The following is a 20421-nucleotide window of genomic DNA, read 5'->3' on the forward strand; positions in this document are numbered from 1 at the left end:
AAGAAAAGTTCACCTTCCCAATAACAATCTAAACTGAGAAATTTTTTGACAGCCCTGAAATTACATTGTTTCATCTGAAATTCTTGCATACATTATTTTAAGGCAACAGGAACTCATTTAATGAGTTGCCTAATGTAGACAATAAATGCATTTCAGACAAATGCATTTAGCACCTGTATGCCAGTAATTGACAGTCCAATTTCAGGGCCATTACTTTTATTAGAGCATTCATTTTGGTCAGTTTCTCCCAAAAAACTGCAGTTCATTTGAAAAGATACTGATATAAATTTGTGTCTGCATGCTCAGCATTGCCACAAATAGTATTTGCTGCAAGCAATTTTTGGACATTGTTGCAAAATGATCATACCTGAAAGGGAGAGGAAAAATACAGTTCAAATACTAAATGCCTCACTGCTGATTAAAGAATTTTAAGGTTGTAGATCCATGGATTTATTGTACTTGGTTGACTCAACACAGTCCTGTCTTTAGGATTTGGTCTCTACAGAATTTGACTCTGTACTTACAGAATCTTAGGGCAAAGTTTTATGGTCCCACCAACATCAATGGAGTTTTGAACTGCTGGCCGCATTTTACAGCTCCGCTCCAATGGGACCGTAAAATTCCACCCCTAGAATCGTAAAGCAGCACAGTAGGAGGTCATTCAGCCCATCAATTTATGTCAGCTCTTTGAAGAATAATCCAGTTAGTTCTGTGCCCAAGCTCTTAGCCCTTTTGTGGCAAATTTTTCTCATTCAATTATTTATCCAATTCCCTTCTTCTGAAAGCGACATGTCAATGCATTTCCACCACCTTGTTAGTCAGTGCATTCCAAATCCTAGCTACCAATTATAGAAAAATGCTTTTCTTAATGTTGCCTCTGGTTCTTTTGCCAAACATCTTACATCTGTGCTCTCTTGCTATACTTGCATTATTTATTAAATCTCTGGATATGAGCATTGATGGTAAGGCCAGCATTTATTGCCCATCCCTAATTGCCCTTGAGAATGTGTGGTGAGCTGCCTTTGTGAACTGCTGCAGTCCATGTGGTGCAGGTACACACGCGCAGTGAAGTTAGGGAAGGAGTTCCAGGATTTTGACCCAGTGACAGTGAAGGAACAGCAATTCGCTGGTCAGGCTTTTGGAAATCAGGTGAGTTATGCACTGTAGAATTCCCAGCCTCTAACCTATTTTTGTAGCTATAGTATTTATATGGATGGGCTAGTTATGTTTCTGGTAAACGTTGTTGATGGTGGGGCATTCAGCAATGATGAAGTTGTTGAATGTCAAGGGAGATGGTCAGGTTCTCTCTTGGTAGAGATGATCATTACCTGGCACTTGTGCGGTGCGAATGTCACTTGCCACTTGATCAGCCCAAGCTTGTATGTCTTACTGCATGAGGGCACAGGCTCCTTCAATACCTGTGGAATTGCGAATGGTCCTGAACACTGTGCAATAGTCAGTGAATATCTCCACTTCTGACCCAATGTTGGATGAAAGGTCATTGACGAAGCAGCAAAGTTGGTTGGGACAGGGGTATTACCCTGAGGGGCTCTTACAGCGACGTTCTAGGGCTGAGACAATTGATGTCCAACAACCACAATCTTTTCACATCTTCCTCTGTGCTTGGGATGGCTCCAAGAGTTTTCCCAATTTCCACTGATCAATTTTGACCTTGATGGCACAGTCAAATGCTGCCTTAATGTCAGGGACAACCACTCTCACCTTGGGAGTTTAGCTCTTCTGTCTGCATTTGGGCAAAGATTGTAATGAGGTCTGGAGCTGAATGGCCCTGCAGACCCCAAAGTGAATAACAGTGAACAGGTTGTTGCTGAGCAAGTTTTGGTCAATAGCACTGTCAACGGCAACATCCATCACTTTGCTGATAATCGAGAGTAGACTGATGGGGCAGCAAGTGGCAGGAATAGATTTATCCTGCTTTTTGTCAGCAGGACATAGCTGGGCAATTTTCCACATTGTCAGGTAGATGCCCGTGTTGTAGCTGTACTGGGACAGCTTGGCTAGGGGCACAACTACTTCTGGAGCACAAGTTTTCAGTCATACAGCTGGGATATTGTCAGGTTCATAGCCTTGGCTGTATCCAGTGCCTTCAGCTATTTCCTGATATCAATGGAATGAATCGAATTGACTGAAGATAAGATCATAGGAAACAGGAGCAAGATTAGGTCATCTGGCCCATTGAGTCTGCTCCACCATTCAATAAGATCATGGCTGATTGTGGCCTTAATGTCTCTTTCCTGCCTGCGTTCCAGAACACTTCACTTCTGTGTAGATCAAAAATCTGTCTAGTTCAGTCTTGAATATATTCAATGACCTAGTCTCCACTGCTCTCTGGGGAAGAGAATGCCAAATACCAATGATCCTCAGAGAAGAAATTCCTCCTCATCTTTGTCTTAAATGGGAGACTCCTTATTTTTAGCTGTGTCTCCAAGTTCGAGATTCCCTCATGAGGGGAAATATCTTCTCAGAATCTACCTTGTCAAGTCCCCTCAAAATCTTACATGTTTGAAAAACACTCTCATTCTTCTAAGCTCTAATGCGTATAAGCCCAACCTTCTCAACCATCCCCCTTCATCCCAGGAATCAGCCAAGTGAACCTTCTCTGAATTATTTCCAATCCCAATTTCCTTCCAATCTTTTTATGTAAAGAGACCAAAACTGTAAACAGTCCTCTGGGTGCTGTCTCACAGTGCTCTGTATAGTTGTAGTAAGGCTTTTATACTCCATCCACCCTGCAACAAAGGCCAACGTTGTGTTACCTTCCTAAATACTGGCACCCATGATAGTGGGGACCTCAGGAGGCAGAGATGGATCATCCACTTGGCACTTCTGGCTGAAGATGGCTGAAAACTCTTTAGCCTTTTCCTTTGCACTGTTCCATCATTTAGAGTAGGGCTGTTTTTGTAGCCTCCTGCCCCTGTTAGTTGTTTAATTGTCCACCACCATTCACAACTGGATGTGACAGAATTGCAGAGTTTTCATATCAACTGTCTGTCATAGGATGGCTTAGTTCTGCTTCCACTTTTGAAGCATGCGTAAAGTCCTGTGTTGTAGCTTCACCAGGTTATGACCTCATTCTCAAATATGCATGTTCTAACATGGAACGTTAAGCAGCCCACAATACAACATGAAGTATGACCAAAAGAAACAGGAAAGAAGCCAAGACCAGTCATCTTGTAACAGAAACAGCAAAGCATTACAAACGTTGTACGATTCTACAATTGCGTTATCTTTTGTTTTTGGCATTGCCTACTTTTTACAACTTGTCATTTTTGGCACGTCGAATTCAAAAATAAAAGAGGGGAAACTGGCCATTACCTCAGCTGATGAAATGATTATCTTCAGGAGAAGGGAGAAGTGAAAAATAAGCTGGAATATTGAAAGGAATTGCTATCCTTTGTGGAGGGGGATATACTGTCTTTGACATTAGCTGGCACAGCATGGTAGTATTTCTGCAAATACAAGAGCCATAAACAGTGAGAGAGGACTGCGAGACTTCGGAGCAGAGCAGGTCTTAAAACAGTGGTGCCAGGAGCCAATCAGAGCCTGCGTTCAGAAACAAAAATGAGGTGTGACATTACAGGGAAGCAGATAGGTGATTGGCTGGTTAGTATTTCCGATTTATCTTACCTAAACTAAGGAATTTCAATTGAGGTAAGGAGAACATTAATTGAACTAATAAGAAAATAATCACAAGCAGGACTAGAGGTATTGATTAAAATTTAATTAAGAAAATAATGTGGACACCAGTGTGATCCACGGCATAAGTGTTTGCAGCTCAAGGAGCTGCGGCTCAGAGTCAATAAACTGGAGGCAGAGCCACAGACACTGCGATGTATCAGGGAGATGGACGGGGTGGGGGTAGTTACCAGCACACTTTGTACCAGAAGACAGTCACACCCCTTATCAATGGGTTCCAGAAGGTAGTCACACCCCAAATCATCCAATATGCTCCTTGGTCAGGGCCAGGAGGGCATGAGTACAAGTGAAGCAAGTATGGGGATTGTGATGGTAGAAGTGGAGGAGTCTCAGCCATTGTAATTGTCCAACAGGTTCAAGGTTCTTGCAGATTGTACAGCTAAGAGTCGGGGCTGCAGGGCAGATGAGAGAACTGACCGTGGCACCATGGTAAAAGAAGCCATTAAAGTGGGGGGAAGCATATAAGGATCCCAGTGGTAGTAGGGAACAATGTAGTCAGGGGGATAGACGCAGTTCTCTGCTGCCCAGGGCAAGATTCCAGAAGGCTGTGTTGCCTGCCCGGTGCCAGGGTTTGAGAAACCTGCTCGGGGCTGGATAGGAATTTGGAATGGGAAGGGGAGAATCCAGTTGTTGTGGTACACATTCATACCAATGACATAGATAGGACTAAGAAAGCGGCTCTGCATAGGGAGTATGACCAGCTAGGTGCTAAATTAAAAAGCAGAACCTCAAGGGTAATAATAATATCTGGATTATTACCTGAGCCCAGAGAAAATTGACATAGGGTAAATAAGATTAAATAGTAAAATGGTTGGCTCAAAGGTTGGAGTGGGAGAAATGGGTTTCAATTCATGAGGCACTGGCACCAGTACTGGGGAAAGTGGGAGGTATATCACTGGGATGGTCTTAACCTGAACCTGTGCTGGGACCAGTGTTCTGGCAAATCATATAACTAGGGTGATCTTAGAGAGGGATCACTTGGGGGAAGATGTGGTAAATTAAAGGGAAAAAAAGGCAAGGGAGCAAGGTCGCAATAAGGGTAATGATAACCAGAATGTGGCAGCAAGGGACAGAGCATACAAACTTAACTGTGAGGCAGTAGATAAGGACTGAGTATGCAAAAAAATAGTAAAAAGATAGAACTAAAGGCTCTGCATTTGAATGCCCATAGCATTTGTAACAAAACAGATGAATTGTCAGCTCAAACAGAAATAAATATGTATGACTTGATAGCTATTAAAGAGACATGACTGCAAGGTGACCTAGGCTGGGACCTGAATATTTAAGGGTACATGACATTTGGGAAAGACAGGAAACTAGGAAAAAGTGGTGGGGTTGCTCTGATAATTAAGAATGACATTGGTACAATAATGAGAGATGACCTTAGTTCGAAAAATCAAGATGTAGAATCAGTTTGGGCAAAGATAAGAAATAGCAAAGCTAAGAAGTCACTTGTGGGAGTAATTTATAAACCTCCTAGCAGTAACTGCATGGTAGGACAGGGTTTCTAGAGAAAATAATGGGGGCTTCTCAGGAAGGTACAGCGTTAATCATAGGTGATTTTAATCTACAGATAGATTAGGCACATAAAATCGACAAAGGTAGTGAGGACGATGAGTTCATTGAGTATTTTTGGGACAACTTCTTGGGGCACGTTCTAGAGCCAACCAGAGAACAGGCTATTCTAGACCTGGTACTGTGCAATGAGGCAGGATTAATTAATGATCTCAAAGTAAAGGAGCTCCTAGGTAGCAGTAATCATAGCATGGTTGAATTTTGTATTCAATTTGAGGGTAAGAAGAGTGGGTCAATGACTGGTGACTTAAATAAAAGCAATAACAAGGATATGAAGATAGAGCTGGCTAGAGTGACCTTGGAAATTAGGTTAAGGAAATTAGATTAGATCAGTAGAGATGCAGTGGCATAACCCCGAGAAAAGATAAATTGCCTTGAGAAGGAAAGGCTCAAGGAGAGGGATATACCATCCATGGCTAAGGAAGTTAAGATAGTATCAAATTGAAAGGAAAAGCTCACAATTTTGTAAAAATTAGTGGTAGGTCAGAAGATTGGACAGAATTTAAAAACCAGCGAAGAATGACGACAAAAATGAGGGAGAAATTAGCTAAAAATATTAAAGAAAAAAGAAAGAGTTTCTACAAGTAAGGAAAAGAGTAAGTGTAGGTCCTCTGGAGAGTAGAGAGAGGCTGGGGAATTGATAATGGGAAAAAGGATATGCATAAGCGTTGAACAGATATTTTGTGTCTGTCTACACTATAGAAGACACAAACAACATCTCTGAAATAGTTGAAAATCAAGAGGTGAAAGGGAGTTAGGAACTTAGAATAATTACAATCACTAGGGAAAGAGAACTGATAAAACTTTCAGAACGAAAAGCTGACCAGTCCCCAGGGCCTGATGGACTTCATTCTCGGGTCTGAAAAGAACTGGCTGCAGAGATATTTGATGCATTGGTTGTAATTTTCAAAACTTCCCTAGTTTCCGGAAAGGTCCCATCACATTAGAAAATAGTAAATGTAACTCCAATTCAAGAAAGGAGGGAGACAGAAAACAGGAAACTATATGCCAGTTAGCCTAATATCAGTCATGGGAAAATAACTTAGAAATCATACTGCGATCAGGCAGAGTCAACATAGTTTGCGGAATGGAAATCGTGTTTGACTAATTTATTAGAGTTCTTTTGAGGAAGTAATAAGCAAGGCAGATAAAGGGGAACCTGCAGATGTGGGGCATATGGATTTCTAAAAGGCGTTTGATAAGGCGCCACATGAAAGGCTACTACACAAGATAAGAGCACATGGTGTAGGGGGCAACATATTAGCATGGATAAAAGATTGGTTAGCTAACAGGACACAGAGAGGAGGGATAAATAGGTCATTTGTGGGTTCGCAAGCTGTAATTAGTGCAGCACTACTGAATCGGTGCTGGGACCTCAACTATTTACAGTCTATTTAAACGACAGAAGGAGGAACCGAATGTATGGTTGCTAAATTTGCTGATGACATAAAGATCAGTTGGAGTGTAAGTTGAGAGGGGGACATAATGAGTCGGCAAAGGACTATGTGAGGGCAAAAATTTGGCAGATGGGCCAATAATGTGGGAAAATGTGAACTTGTCCACTTGGGCAGGAAGAACAGAAAAGCAGTATATTACTTAAATGGAGATAGATTGCAGAACTCTGCAATACAACGGGATCTGGGTGGCCTGGTGCATAAATCACAAAAAGTTAGTATGCAGGTACAGCTGGTGCTTAGGATGGAAAATGGAATGTTGTCATTTATTGTAAGAGGAATGGAATATAAAAGTAAATAAGCTTTGCTCCAGGTGTGCAGGGTATTGGTGAGACCACATCTGGAGTACTGTGTACAGATTGGTTCTCCTCACTTAAGAAAGGATATATTTGTATTGGAAGCGATTCAGAGAAGATTCATTCAACTTATTCCTGGGATAAAGAGGTTATCTTATGAGGAAATGTTGAACAGGTTGGGTCTGTATCCATTGGAGTTTAGAAGAATGAGAGGTGATTTTGAGGGGATGTGTTAGGGTGGATGCTGAGAGGATCTAGTCTCTTTCCCTTTTGAAAGAGACTAAAATGAGGGGACACAGTTTCAAAATAAGGGTTATCCCATTTAAGACAAGGGTGAGAATTTCTTCTCTCAGGGAGTTGTTATTCTGTGGAATTCTCTTCCCCAGAGAGCAGCGGAGGCAGGTTAATTGAATATTTTTAAGGCTGAGTGAGATATATTCTTGATTGACAAGGGAATCAAAAGATATGGGGGTAGACAAGAATCTAGAGCTGAGGCCACAATCAGATCAGCCGTGATGTTATCAAATGGCTGAGAAGACTCAAGGCGCCGAATGGCCTACTTCAGCTCCTAATTTGTTTGTTCATAGGTAGGTTCATAAGTACTGTACCTGTGTTTATGAAAACATTACCAACTGTATTTCAGGAGTAATAAGAGGCCTTATATTAGGATTTGGGATTATCAGTAGGTCTTGGTGAAGCTCTGTTGGTGTAGAGTGAATATAAGCATGAAGGTCACACACATTAACAACATTGTTCAATGTGATGAAACCATGTTAGAGTTATAATAAATACAATTCAATTGACTTTTTAGTTCATTGTCAAGGCAAGAGCGGCTTGAAATTCAAGGCAAAGTTCCATTCAAGAACAGCTCAATAAATTGAACACGTGAATTATTGTGACAGTTTCTAGTCTCTACTAATGGCAAGCGCAGAAACACAGCTGATCCCAAGGCATTTTAATTTCCCCATCAATTCCAGCCTCTCTCTCAGGTCTTGCCAGAAAAGTCTGCAACAGTGCTGAATGGCTGAACTGAGCAATTCAACAGTTGAGGAAAAAATACATTGAAATGCTTTGATTATTTCACCTCAAACATATTCAAACTGGACTGCCTGACAATTCTGTCTTCTGCAATCTATCGCAAGTCTCTCATTTTCAATTCTTATTTTGAACAATTCCATCAAACTCACTCAGGTTTGTTAAAATGGTGAATTTTAAAACTTGGAGGCTTTAAAGCCAATTCTTTTCACAACAAAAGAAAACGTTTTGTAGTTGCCATGTAGTTGCAGTACATTTTGATTGGATAATTGCTCAATCTACAATCAAGAAGGATAACTCATTTGGCATTTATCTCCTTGAACTCTGATATCTACAATCTTAGTAGAAGTTAGGGGGGGAGGTGATGGTATAGTGGTATTGTCGCTGGACTAATGATCTAGAGACCCAGATTAATGCTCTGGGCACCTGGGTTTAAATCCCAACACGGCAGATGGTGAAATTTGAATTCAGTTTTAAAAAAATCTGGAATTAAAAGTCTAACCATCTGGTTCACTGTTGTCCTTACCTGGTCTGGTCTACATGTGACTCCAGAACCACATCAATGTGGTTGACTCTTAAAATGCCCTCAGATAAAATGCCCTCTAAAATGGCCTAGCCACCACAAAAGTCACAAAAACAGGAACTGCAGTGGTTCAAGAAGGCAGCTCACCACCACCTTCTCAAGGGCAACTAGGGATAATAAATGCTGGCTCAGCCAGTGAAGCCCACATCCTGTGAACGAATAAAAAAAAAAAAATCTCTTGTCATCACTTCATTATGTTCAGCCATTCTGCCTGAAGTAAAGTTTTACCTGAGGGACATCTAAAATTATTTTTGCCATTTCTTACACTCTGTCAAGTGCCCCCTGGGGCACTAAACTTGTCTCTTTTAACGAATGCCCATCTCAAGTTACAATTCTGGTTGGATGTATTTCAGGAGTTTCATCGTGCGACTTGTAAAACTGAGGGAGTGTTGCATTGTCAGAGGTGCCATATTTTGAATGAAGTGCTCAACTGCAACCCCTTAGATTTTCTCAGATGAGCATGAAGATACAATTCAAAGAAAAGCAGTGGAGTTCTCGCATGTGTTCTGGCCAAATTTTATTCCTCAACCAGCAGTACAAAAGAAAAGGTTATCTGGACATTTATCGCATTACTGTTTGTGGGATATTACTTAATAAAAATCATTGCCATGTTTCTTGACATAACAACAGTGACTACAATTTAAAAGTGTTAATCAGTTGCTTCACCTCATTTGAGGATGTGAAAAGCACTATATAAATGTAATTTCTTGTGCTTCTGGTGTATATTGCATGAAATATAAAACCAATGCAAACAAAACTTGTTTTAAATGTGCTCAGAAGGTAATGTGGACCTTATGGGGATTAGTTGACGGCTGACAAATCTGAGAGAAAATGGATTTGCCCCTTCCTGTTATCTAAACATTTACATTTTAAATTGGGGGAAAAATCTGTACATGCATGTAGGGCTCACCTTTGGGAACAATGATCAGATTTCCAATCAGGCAGCATTCATTCTGTATATATAGGGTTCTGTTTGGCTGAAATCAGACCTGAAGTTATTCGTCTCTGTACCCTAATTAACCACAAGATTAATTTTGCATTTTATCTAAATTTCCTAATTTCCTAAGTGACAGTCTTGAGCTTCGAACACAAACTGGCAACTTACAGCCATTGAAGAAAATGCAACATCAGGACTGTATGTTTTAATTGCATATCTATTCCAAAGAATATTAAATCTACTTCAATTAAGCCTTTCCCTTTTTTCACCAATTCCTTCTCATACATGCCTGAAAGTTTATTTGGAATCAAGTTCCTGACGCTTGGAGTGAAGGTGTACCCAGTCGAAATATTGCCAGCAATCAATAACAGGCATCAACACTGGAAATATCTCCACAAGTTAATGTCAGTAACATACACACCATCAGACTAAGGAGTCAGAGAGTCATTACAGCAGAGAAAAACAGCAAAATGAACTTAATGCCAAGTACAGAGGTTTGCAAGTGAATAGCTGACTTCAGAACTGCCCGGAATATGGGAACTGAACATTGAAACATTGACTTGTTTACAGAAGATCTTGTTTCGCCTCCCAGGTAATGAAGAGCTCTTCAAATTTTCAGTGAATTTTCAACAATGTCAGACTGAATGCAAAACAATAGCTGACAACTCATTAAGCAGGAGAGCAAGAATCAGCTTGGTTCAGTAGTAGCAGGATCACCTCCAAATAAAAAAGCGAAGGGTCAAGCCCTGTTTCCAGGACTGGAGTCGATAGTCTAGCCTGACACTTGAGAGTAGCAGTGAAGCAATGCTGTATTGCCTGAGGTGTGATCTTAAACTAAGGCCCAGTGTACCCATTGATGTAGAAATAAAAAGTTTGGGTTTGACACATCCTTAGTACAGACACCTCGACTCTGTGGTACCCCATTATCAGGTATAATTATTGGAAAATGTTCCATTCTCTCGCAGTGACATTTTATGGGGCAAAAAAAGCTTCACTAAATGTTGTAGCTCTTGGAGTTCTGCCAATACAATGGCGTGATTAAGCTGCGAGGGCAGACAATGAGATAACATGAGTGGTAATTCTTCCACTTCAACATGAAAAACAAGTGCCCAAGTCATGTAACTTGTAAAGCTTGGCCAATTGAAATCCAGCTATTTTACACTGGGGGCTTCAACTCTGAAGCACACAATGGGACCTTGGAAACAGAAAAAAGTTGATTTGTGCAGCACTGGCAATAATTTAAGGGAAGGCTTTAGAAATGTTAGAAATAGACTTGATTAGATAGAAATAGTTATATTGAAGTTAAAATAATAGAGAAAATGAGTTAGGCAAGGGAAAACAATGTAAATGATCTAAACTATTTCCCATTTTTACTTACAACTCAAAGTGTAGATCTTTATAGTTTCCAGTCCATGTTGAACTCTAAGTTCCTTAATTCAAATAATCTTCAATTTTTTAAGCACTAAATGCCTATTCTGTTGGGTTTTTAAATGTTATTTAATTTGTACGAATAGACTTTTTGTTAAAACTGCAAAAACTTGGAATTATCTAAATGTCAATAAATGTTGTTTATTCACGGGCAAGGTCAGCTTTAATTGCCCATCCCTAATTACCCTGTAGAAGATAATGGTGAGCTGCTGCCTTGAATACAACTGAATGAGTTAGTAGGCCATTTCAGAGGGCAGTTAAGAATCAACAACATTGCTGTGGATCTGGAGTCACATATCGCCAGACCAGGCTATTTCCTTCTTTAAAGGACATGACTGAACCAGATAGGTTCTTACGACAATCCAGTAGTTTCATGGTCACCATCACTGATACCAGCTTTTTACTTCAGACTTTTAGGTAATTGAAATTTCCAAATGCCAGAGTGGGGTTTGAGTTAGTGTTTCTAGATCATTCATTGACGTGTCTGGATTACAGATCCAGTAGCATGACCACTTTACTACCATATCCCTCAGAGGTCAATATTGCAATTAAAAACTGCTGTGACAGCAGACTAATTTTATTGCTGTACGCTCATTTCAATATCACAATATCAGCTGAAAGATTTTAAAAGAATGGTCAACTCAGGGCTCCCCTGATAACTTATCAGGCTTATTTAGTGGGCACCTGACCACAAGCACATGGAGGTCAGTGCTCAAGGTGAGGCCTGTGTTCACTTACATCAGCTCAACAAGGGTTGCTGTAATAATCCAACAATTGGTCTCAACACCAGTGAGAGGGAAAGTGCTTCTGATGACTCCTGCTATGAATGCTGGGCAAGAGCAGGTTCCAGGTTTGCCCGATGCCTGTTGATACTCACCGCCAATAATCACAACTGACCTGCTTGGGCAAGGTACTCAAGCATGCCCAGCACTGGTGGATCTATATCCCAACAAGACTAAAACTTTCAGAAGAAGAGGAGATGCAAGAGAAAGGAAAGGCAACCAGGGTATTTCTCTAAGCTGAAAAAAGCATATTTCATTGCAAAAGCAGAGCATGTTGTGGGTGCATTTCCTTCGTAAAATTGAAAATGACAAGATAAACAAGCACCTTAGGAAAAAGTGGAAAAGATACTCAGTCATGGAGTTAACTGGTTCAAGATCTGTAAACGTCAAGACCTCCAAATGTTTTCAAGATCTTCAAATATCTTTGCAGAAAACTGCTGGATCATATAAAAGGCTATAAATAAGGCAATGGAGTTCGTTAAGAGGGGTAAAGACTTGCAAAAGGCCTAGGCAAACAAAAAGGCGAGATGGGAAGCAATTTAAATTGTCCTTTAGGCAGGGAGGGCAGTCAAATTTATGACTAACAAAAATTGTGTTCTTGAAGTAAAAAGTTGATGCATTTTTTTTTGTTTTTATACCAGCCAAGTATAGTATATGACCCATGAATAAAACACTTTACAAAGCACAAATGTTTATAACACTGGTTCTGTTTATTTTAAGCCTATTTATTCTTTCAGACTGCTACACAGGATTGCAACCACAAAAATTCACGTTCCTCTATCTTCTTAATGCCAGATGTTGCAACAACCTCAGCCATCCTTTGACCCCGCTTCAGCAAAAAACATAATTTCAAGTCCTTTTCTTCTGGCTTGTGCAGATGAGGGATTCCTGGCAATAGCAAATACAACCTGACCATTTCGGACACCCAGTGCAGTATTCAACTCAGGTCACTGCAAAGCTCTCTTCACTCTGGTCGCATCATGTGCCTCAGCCACAACCTCAGAACACACTCTATTGCAATTTTATGACTTTATCCCATTCTTGTTAACTTGAAGTTTTTTTCAGTGAGATTTGCAAATTGCGTTATAGTGCTGTCTATGTCTGCAAATTAGGAGCCAGGATACCCACCACATTTTCTTGATGACGCATATCATTCTTGAGTTTCAGATTTGAATTATAAATATTCTTCTTGTCTCTGCTGTGATGTAGGCTCATTTTGATATTTCCGATTGAAAAGTCTGCACATTTCTTCATCATTCTCACTGAGCCAGTCTTGGTGCTTGTGATGTTCAAACCCAATAATCTGGGTGCATGTCCCTTGGATCGCAAATTTGATTTTGTCCCAAAGCCCTTCTACACTAACATCATTGGAGCCTCTGAGAGCAAGATAGGACTAAAGTTGCAATTGGAATTGTGCCCTTGTTTTGATATCCTGGAAAAGTAGATAGTAAATCTGCTCCTGGGATTCTTTGAGGATCTTCTGTGTTTTTGTACAAAGCGTATGCTCATGCTAGAGCTTATGAGTACATGGTTTATTCAGCAGTCGTTTGCACCCCACATGGTTCAAGTGATGTGCTCCTCCTTCTTATTCCAGACATGGACAATGATATATTCAGGAGGTGCCAATGTTTGGATTGGAGATATTTCCACATTGTCTCTAATTTATCTTTCTGACAAATGAGTCTGCTTGTGATGGTGATCCTATATTCAGTACACTTAGTGAAAGGAAGAGACCATTTCCCCACTCCTCCTTTCCTGATGGTGCTCTTCCAGGCGGTGTAGTCACATCCAACTCTTACATTAAAATCTCCCAGTAGAGACTGCTACAAACATATGGAACCCTAATACATATAATGGGGAATCAGAGAGTGGGAGATTCATATTTCAATCCAATTGGTCTGAGCCAAATTCAAATTCAATTTGCACAGGTCTGTGTGTTCACTCATTACACTTGCCCCATTTTAGTACATCCACTCATCCTACACTCATTATAATGTTCAATTGTTTCTTAAATGATTGTAGAGTTTTTGTCTCCAAAACTCAACTCAGCTCATTCCTCCCACACCAATCTTTGAGCCACGCATTTAACTCCTTGACTTTATTTACCCTATAACAGTTTGCTCGTGGCTCAGGGTAGTAATCTCGAGATTATTATCTTGGAGGTTCTGCTTTTTAATTTAGCTCCTAACTGTTCAAATTCTTTCAGCAGAACCTCCTCAGTGGAAAAAACCTGTTGATGTGAGTCCTATGTTTGGCTTTTACCCATTACAACCTGTATCACTTTTTCCTGGATTTATCTAAAGAAATGAATGGTTCTATATATCTATTTTACATATTTGCTATTCTATATGCATCTACAGGGTCACATTCAACAATCTCTTTACAAGGTTGAAAAGCCCAAGTTTCTCCAGTCTTTCTCAACAACTCAGCTCTCTGTGACATGAAGGGTCAACCTTCCTTCACTGTCACTGGGTCAAAATCCTGGAACTCCCTCCCTAACATCACTTTGGGTGTACCTACACGATGACAAGGACTGCAGCAGTTCAAGGAGGCAGCTCACCACCACTTTCTTAAGGGCAAATAGGGATAGGCAATAAGTGCTGGCCTTACAAGCAATGCCCAAATCCAATGAACAAATAGTTAAAGTCTCTACTCAGAAAAGTTAGCAATGTTTCAATCTCTTTTTTGTGACTTTTAGCGACTAAAACTAGACAACATTCTGAGATGTGGTCTGACCACAGCACTGTTCACTTTGAATATGGCCTCTTCTGGCTTCTACTCTTGGATTTGATTTTGTAGTTTAGCATTCTAATTCCTTCATTGATTGGTGAGCTAGTGTTTGAACATGTTAAATGTCAAGAACACAAAAACCCCACAAAAATGATACATTTTATCCCGAGCTATTTCAACACCATCAATAATTATTGCCTGTCTATTCTTCCTATTTCCAGCACTGTAAAGCTTTCCACCTGCATATTTTGCCAAACTGTTTCTTGAATTCCTGAGCAGGCTCCTCAAATCTGACTGTCCATCTCACCTTAGCATTACCAGCAGCTTTGATCAGGCTATATTCAGTTTTTGAGTCCACATTGTTGATGGTAAATTACTAACAGCAATGATCCTAATCACAATTCCTGGGGCACTGCACTCAGCATCTTCCTCCACCAATGTCCCTGCATTTTGTTTTGTTTTGTGAAGTCAATTTGTTTATGCGTGCAGGCCCTCTAAATTCTTTGTGCAGCTACACACACGCAGTCACTTAAAGGGAACTTTTGGGTTGCCACATGGCCACTCAGCTTAGCTGGAACAGTGTCCTTCACACCAGTATAATTGCTCTAACATGTCCCCACAAGACCTCACTTTTCAATTAAGTCTTACTCTGAATCCTCACAGCTTTGAGCTTAGCTTATTGCCTTTTGTGCAAAGCTGTGTCAATTATCTTACAAACATCCAAGTACACCGTGTATAGGGCTTCTCACAGTCCACCTGGGATGGAACTTTAAAAAAGAAATCAAGCATACTGACCAGACATGGTCATTCCCTTATGCATCTTATTGGTTGAATCCTTAAGTTTACTCTGGATTCCATTATTTCATACAGTACTGACCGAAGGTTTGATGGCTTCTTTGTCACCCATTTCCAATCTAACTTCCAATGTTCAATGCCTCCTTCATATTGGCCGTCAATATATTATAAATCTCATCACTTGCCACTCTAAGTACTCAGAAAAAATTGCAATCCTTCCTGGAGGCTTATTTGTTTTGAGCCCTATTTACTTGCTGAGGGGGATAGATACTGTTCCCTACAGCTTTGAGTGTGAGTCCTGAAGGCTGTGTTGCTTGCCTGGTGCCAGGGTTAAGGACATCTCCTCAGGGCTGGAGAGGTACTTGGAGTTGGAGGGGAGAGATCCAGTTGTTGCAGTCCACGTTGGTACCAACGACATTGATAGGACTAGAAAGGAAGTTCTGCTGAAAGAATTTGAACAGTTAGGAGCTAAATTAAAAAGCAGAATCTCCAAGATAATAATCTTGGGATTACTATCCTGAGCCACGAGCAAACTGGTATAGGGTAAATATAGTCAAGGAGTTAAATGCGTGGCTCAAAGATTAGTGTGGGAGGAATGGGTTTCAGTTCATGGGCACTGGCACCAGTACTGGGGTAGAAGGGAGCTGTTCCAGTGGGATGGGCTTCACTTGAACCGTGCGGGGACCAGTGTCCTGTCGAATCGAATAACTAGGGGCGGGGGGGGGGGGGGGGGGGGGGGGGTGGTTCTGGAGCGGGGATACGTAGACTTACAAAGCAAAAGGATATGGCAGCATTGCAAGGAGCTATTTAGGTAATGACATCCAGAGTGTGACAGGAAGGGACAGAGTGTACAGACAAAAAAAAAAGCAGCAAATAGGGTCAAAGGGGGGAAAAAAAATGGTAAAAAGGCAAAATCAATGGCTCTTTACTTAAATGTACATAGTATTCGGAACAAAAACAATGAATTAATGGCACAAATAAAGGTTAATGGGTATGATCTTAAAACCATTACGGAGACGTGGTAACGAGGAGATCAAAGCTGGGAACTAAATATTCAGGGGTATGTAACTTTTCCAAAGGACAGGCAGGAAGGAAAGGGTGGTGGGATAGCTTTGTTAGTACGAGATGGAATAAGTACGATAATAAGAAATGATCTTGGATCGGAAGATGTAGAATCCACATGGGTGGAGGTAAGAAATAACAAGGGGAAGAAGACACTGGTGGGAGTAGTCTATAGGCCTCCGAACAGTAACTATTCCGCAGGACAAAGAATAAATCAGGAGATAATGAGGGCATGTAAAAAAGGCAGTACATTAATCATGGGTGACTTTAATCTTCTTGTAGATTGGGTAAATCAAATTGGCAGAGGTAGCCACAAGCAAAAATTCAGTGTGTTCGGGACAGTTTCCTAGAACAATATATTGTGGATCCAACCAGGGATCAGGCTATTATGGATCTGGTAATGTGTAATAAGGCAGGTTTAATAAATGATCTGAGAGTAAAAGATCCCCTAGGAAAGAGTGACCATAACATAGTAGAATTTAGCATTCAGTTTGAGAGTGAGAAACTTGGGTCAGAAACAACTGTGCTAAACTTAAGTAAGGGTAATTACAAAAGAATGAGGGCAGAGTTGGTTGGAGTGGACTGGGAAAGGAGTTTGGCAGGAAAGACGGTTGATGAACAATGGCACACGTTTAAGAAAATTGTTCATGACTCAAATCAAAGATACATCCTAGCGAGGAAGAAGGATTCAAGGAAAGGGATAAACCAATCATGGTTAACCAAGGAAGTTAAGGATAGTATCAAACTGAAAGAAAAAACATACAAAATGGAAAAGATTAGTGGTAAACCAGGAGATTAGGAAAGTCTTAAAAACCAACAAAAGATGACCAAAAAATAATAAAGAGGGAGAAAATAAACTTTGAGAGTAAACTAGCAAGTAGTATAAAAGCGGACAGTAAGAGCTTCTTTAAATATATAAAAAGGAAGAGAGAGGCCAAAGTGAACATAGGCCTCGTAGAGAATGAGGTTGGGGAAATAATATTGGGGAACCAGGAAATAGCAGAGGAGTTGAATAAATACCTTGCATCAGTCTTCACAGTAAAAGGCACTAATAGCATTCTAAAAATACTAAATAATCAAGGGGCAAAAGTGGGCGAGGAAATAAATACAACAGCTATCACTAGAGAAAAAGTACGAGGGAAACTAATGGGGCTAAAGGCCGATAAGTCCCCTGGACCTGATGGGTTGCATCCTAGGATACGAAAGGAAATAGTTACAGAGATAGTGGATGCACTGGTAGTAATCTTCCAAGAATCCTTAGATTCTGGAGAAGTCCCAGAGGATTGGAAAACTGCCAATTACCAATTACCCCTATTCAAAAAGGGAGGGAAACAAAAAACAGGTAACCATAGGCCAGTTAGCTTAACATCTATCATTGGAAAAATGTTAGAGTCAATTATAAAGGATGTAATAGCAGAGCATTTAGAAATACATAATATAATCAAGCAGAGTCAGCATGGCTTCATGAAGGGGAAATCATGCCTGACAAATTTATTAGAATTCTTTGAGGAGGTAACAAGCAGGATAGATAAAGGAGAACCATGGATGTAATATATTTGGATTTCCAAAAGGCTTTCAATAAGGTACCACACATAAGGCTACTTAATAAGATAAGAGCCCATCGTGTCGGGGATAGTATATTAGCATGGATAGAGGACTGGCTAACTAGTAGAAGACAGAGAGTTGGGATATGGGGGGCATTTTCAGGATGGCAACCTGTAACTACTTGAGTGCCACAGGGATCAGTGCTGGGGCAACAATTACTTACAAAATATATTAATGACTTGGATAAGGAAAATGAATGTATTATCGCCAAGTTTACGGATAACACAAAAATAGATGGGAAAGCAAGTGTTGAGGGTGACACAAAGGATCTACAGAGGGATACAGACAAGTTAAGTGAGTGGGCAGATGGAATATAATGTGGGAAAATGTGAGGTTATACACTTTGGCAGGAAGAATAGAGGAGCTGAATATTATTTACATGGAGAAAGACTGCAGAAAGCTGCAGCACACACAGATTTGGGGGTCCTCTTGCATCAATCACAAAAAGCTAGCATACAAGTTCAGCTGGTAATAGGGAAAACAAATGGAATGTTGGCCTTTATTTCAAATGGAATGGAGTATAAAAATAGAGAAGTCTTGCTAAAACTATACAAGGCACTAGTTAGACCACACCTAGAATACTGTGAACAGTTTTGGTCCCATTATCTAAGGAAATATATACTGGCATTGGAGGCAGTCCAGAGAAGGTTGGGCCTGCACTCATTGGCGTTTAGAAGAATAAGAGGCGGCCTTATTGAAATATATAAAAGATTCTTAGGGGGCTTGACAGGGTAGATACTGAGAGGTTGTTTCCCCTTGTGAGAGAGTCTAGGACTAGAGAGCATAAACTCGGAGTAAGGGGTCGCCCATTTAAGGCACAGATGAAGAAGAATTTATTCTCTCAGAGGGTAGTGAATCTGTGGAATTCTTTACCACAGAGGGCTGTAGAGGCTGAGATAGACAGATTTTTAAACATTAAGGGAATCAAGGGTTATGGGGAAAAGGCAGGAAAGTGGAATTGAGGATTACCAGATCAGCCATGAACTCATTGAATAGCAGAGCAGACTTGATGAGCCAAATGGCTTACTTCTGCTCCTACGTCTTATGGTCTTAGTGACTTCAAACTTACTGCTGTTCAGACTACAGAAGCAAGACTTGGGTGAAGTGAACAGCAACAAAATACTGAAACTTTTTTTTGCAGGATTCTATTTTTCAATTCTCTCTTCTTTCTCATCTCAGTTGTCCATGCCATCCTGCACATGAGGGCCACAATCCCTCAACAACTCAATAATAATGATGCCAAGGCAGCCTGGAATACTGAATAAATAATTTACAAGCGAACAGTAATGATGGAAAATAAAATCAGAAAATGTTAGCGCACATTCAGCAGGTCAGGCAGCATTGGCAGAGAGAGAACCAGAGTTAACATTTCATTTCAATGGCCCTTCATCAAAACAAAACGACATCGATCTGCAAAGTTAACTCTGTATCCCTCTCCATAGATGCTGCCTGACATGTTGAACATTTCTGCTTTTATTTCAAATTTCCAACACCTGCAGTAATTTGTGCTTTTATTTATTTTTTTACAGGGATTGGTGGCTCTGCCTCCAAATAGAGTGGTGTCTGATCTCTGCTTAGCACCTTTCTACAAAACTGGGGCTGAGACCGGGAACTCAGCAGAGCAGGGAAACTGAAACACTGCCATCACTTGGCAGCACTGTATGTTCGGACTCCAATGTGGTGCATCAACATCAAGCCCGCTTGTACTTGTGCTCACTTGAACTGAACAATTTTGGCCTTCTTACGCTTATTAAGGAGCTGTACCGTGCCCAGACATTACATTTATAACATCCAATTCTTTTACATTTCTCAAAATGCAGAAATTTAACGTTAATAATAATATAAATTTTTGGAAAACATTCCACTCCAGTCCAAAGACTAAAAATTATCAAAACAAAATTTCAATGGCACTCAAACCTTGCTGCAGCAGTAAGTCAGACAGGGTTACTGCAGCATCTTGAAAAATGAGATCAAATTTAAGATTCCTTACTAATGACTAACTCATGCCAACGCATGTACCTATTGAAAATTATATCTATCTTTGAACAAGATCTATCTGTAAGTCAGCTTGCAGCATTGAGAGCTTATTGTAGAAGCTATAGCAAGTGTTCTACGTAAGAATTCAGCAACACACAAGAACCATTCAGCTCATATCACGGCAACATCCTGCTTCAGAAATTGATCTTAGCACATTTCTCCCACTTTAATTCTATATGTCCATCTGCCATGGATTGAGTTTCTTCAACAACTGCGGTTAGCACAATTTGGGGGGGGAGGCGGTGGCATAGTGGTATTGTTGCTGGGCTGGAATTCCAGAGATCCAGGGTAATGCTCTAGGGACCAGGGTTCGAATCCCATCCACAACAGATGGTGAAATTTGAATTCAATAAAAATCTGGAATTAAAAGTCTAATAATGACCAA

The 20421-nt window shown here is 40.4% G+C and overlaps 1 protein-coding gene across 3 annotated transcripts in view; it reads right to left on the reverse strand.

The window, feature by feature from the left end:
* The window catches only part of atf6 (activating transcription factor 6), a 367278-nt gene that overhangs the window by 89477 nt on the left and 257380 nt on the right, over positions 1-20421 (reverse strand). The window contains exon 16 of one of the 3 annotated variants that reach the window (XM_078561553.1): positions 12522-12695. The exons of the other annotated variants lie outside the window; for them this stretch is intronic. Within the exon in view, the coding sequence (XP_078417679.1) occupies positions 12541-12695 (155 nt within the window). The 3' untranslated portion in view covers positions 12522-12540. Of the gene's footprint in view, positions 1-12521; positions 12696-20421 lie in introns of those variants that run through there. 3 annotated transcript variants of the gene reach the window in all.

Source organism: Cetorhinus maximus, chromosome 17 (assembly GCF_964194155.1).
Source record: "Cetorhinus maximus chromosome 17, sCetMax3.hap1.1, whole genome shotgun sequence".
Taxonomy (NCBI): domain Eukaryota; kingdom Metazoa; phylum Chordata; class Chondrichthyes; order Lamniformes; family Cetorhinidae; genus Cetorhinus; species Cetorhinus maximus.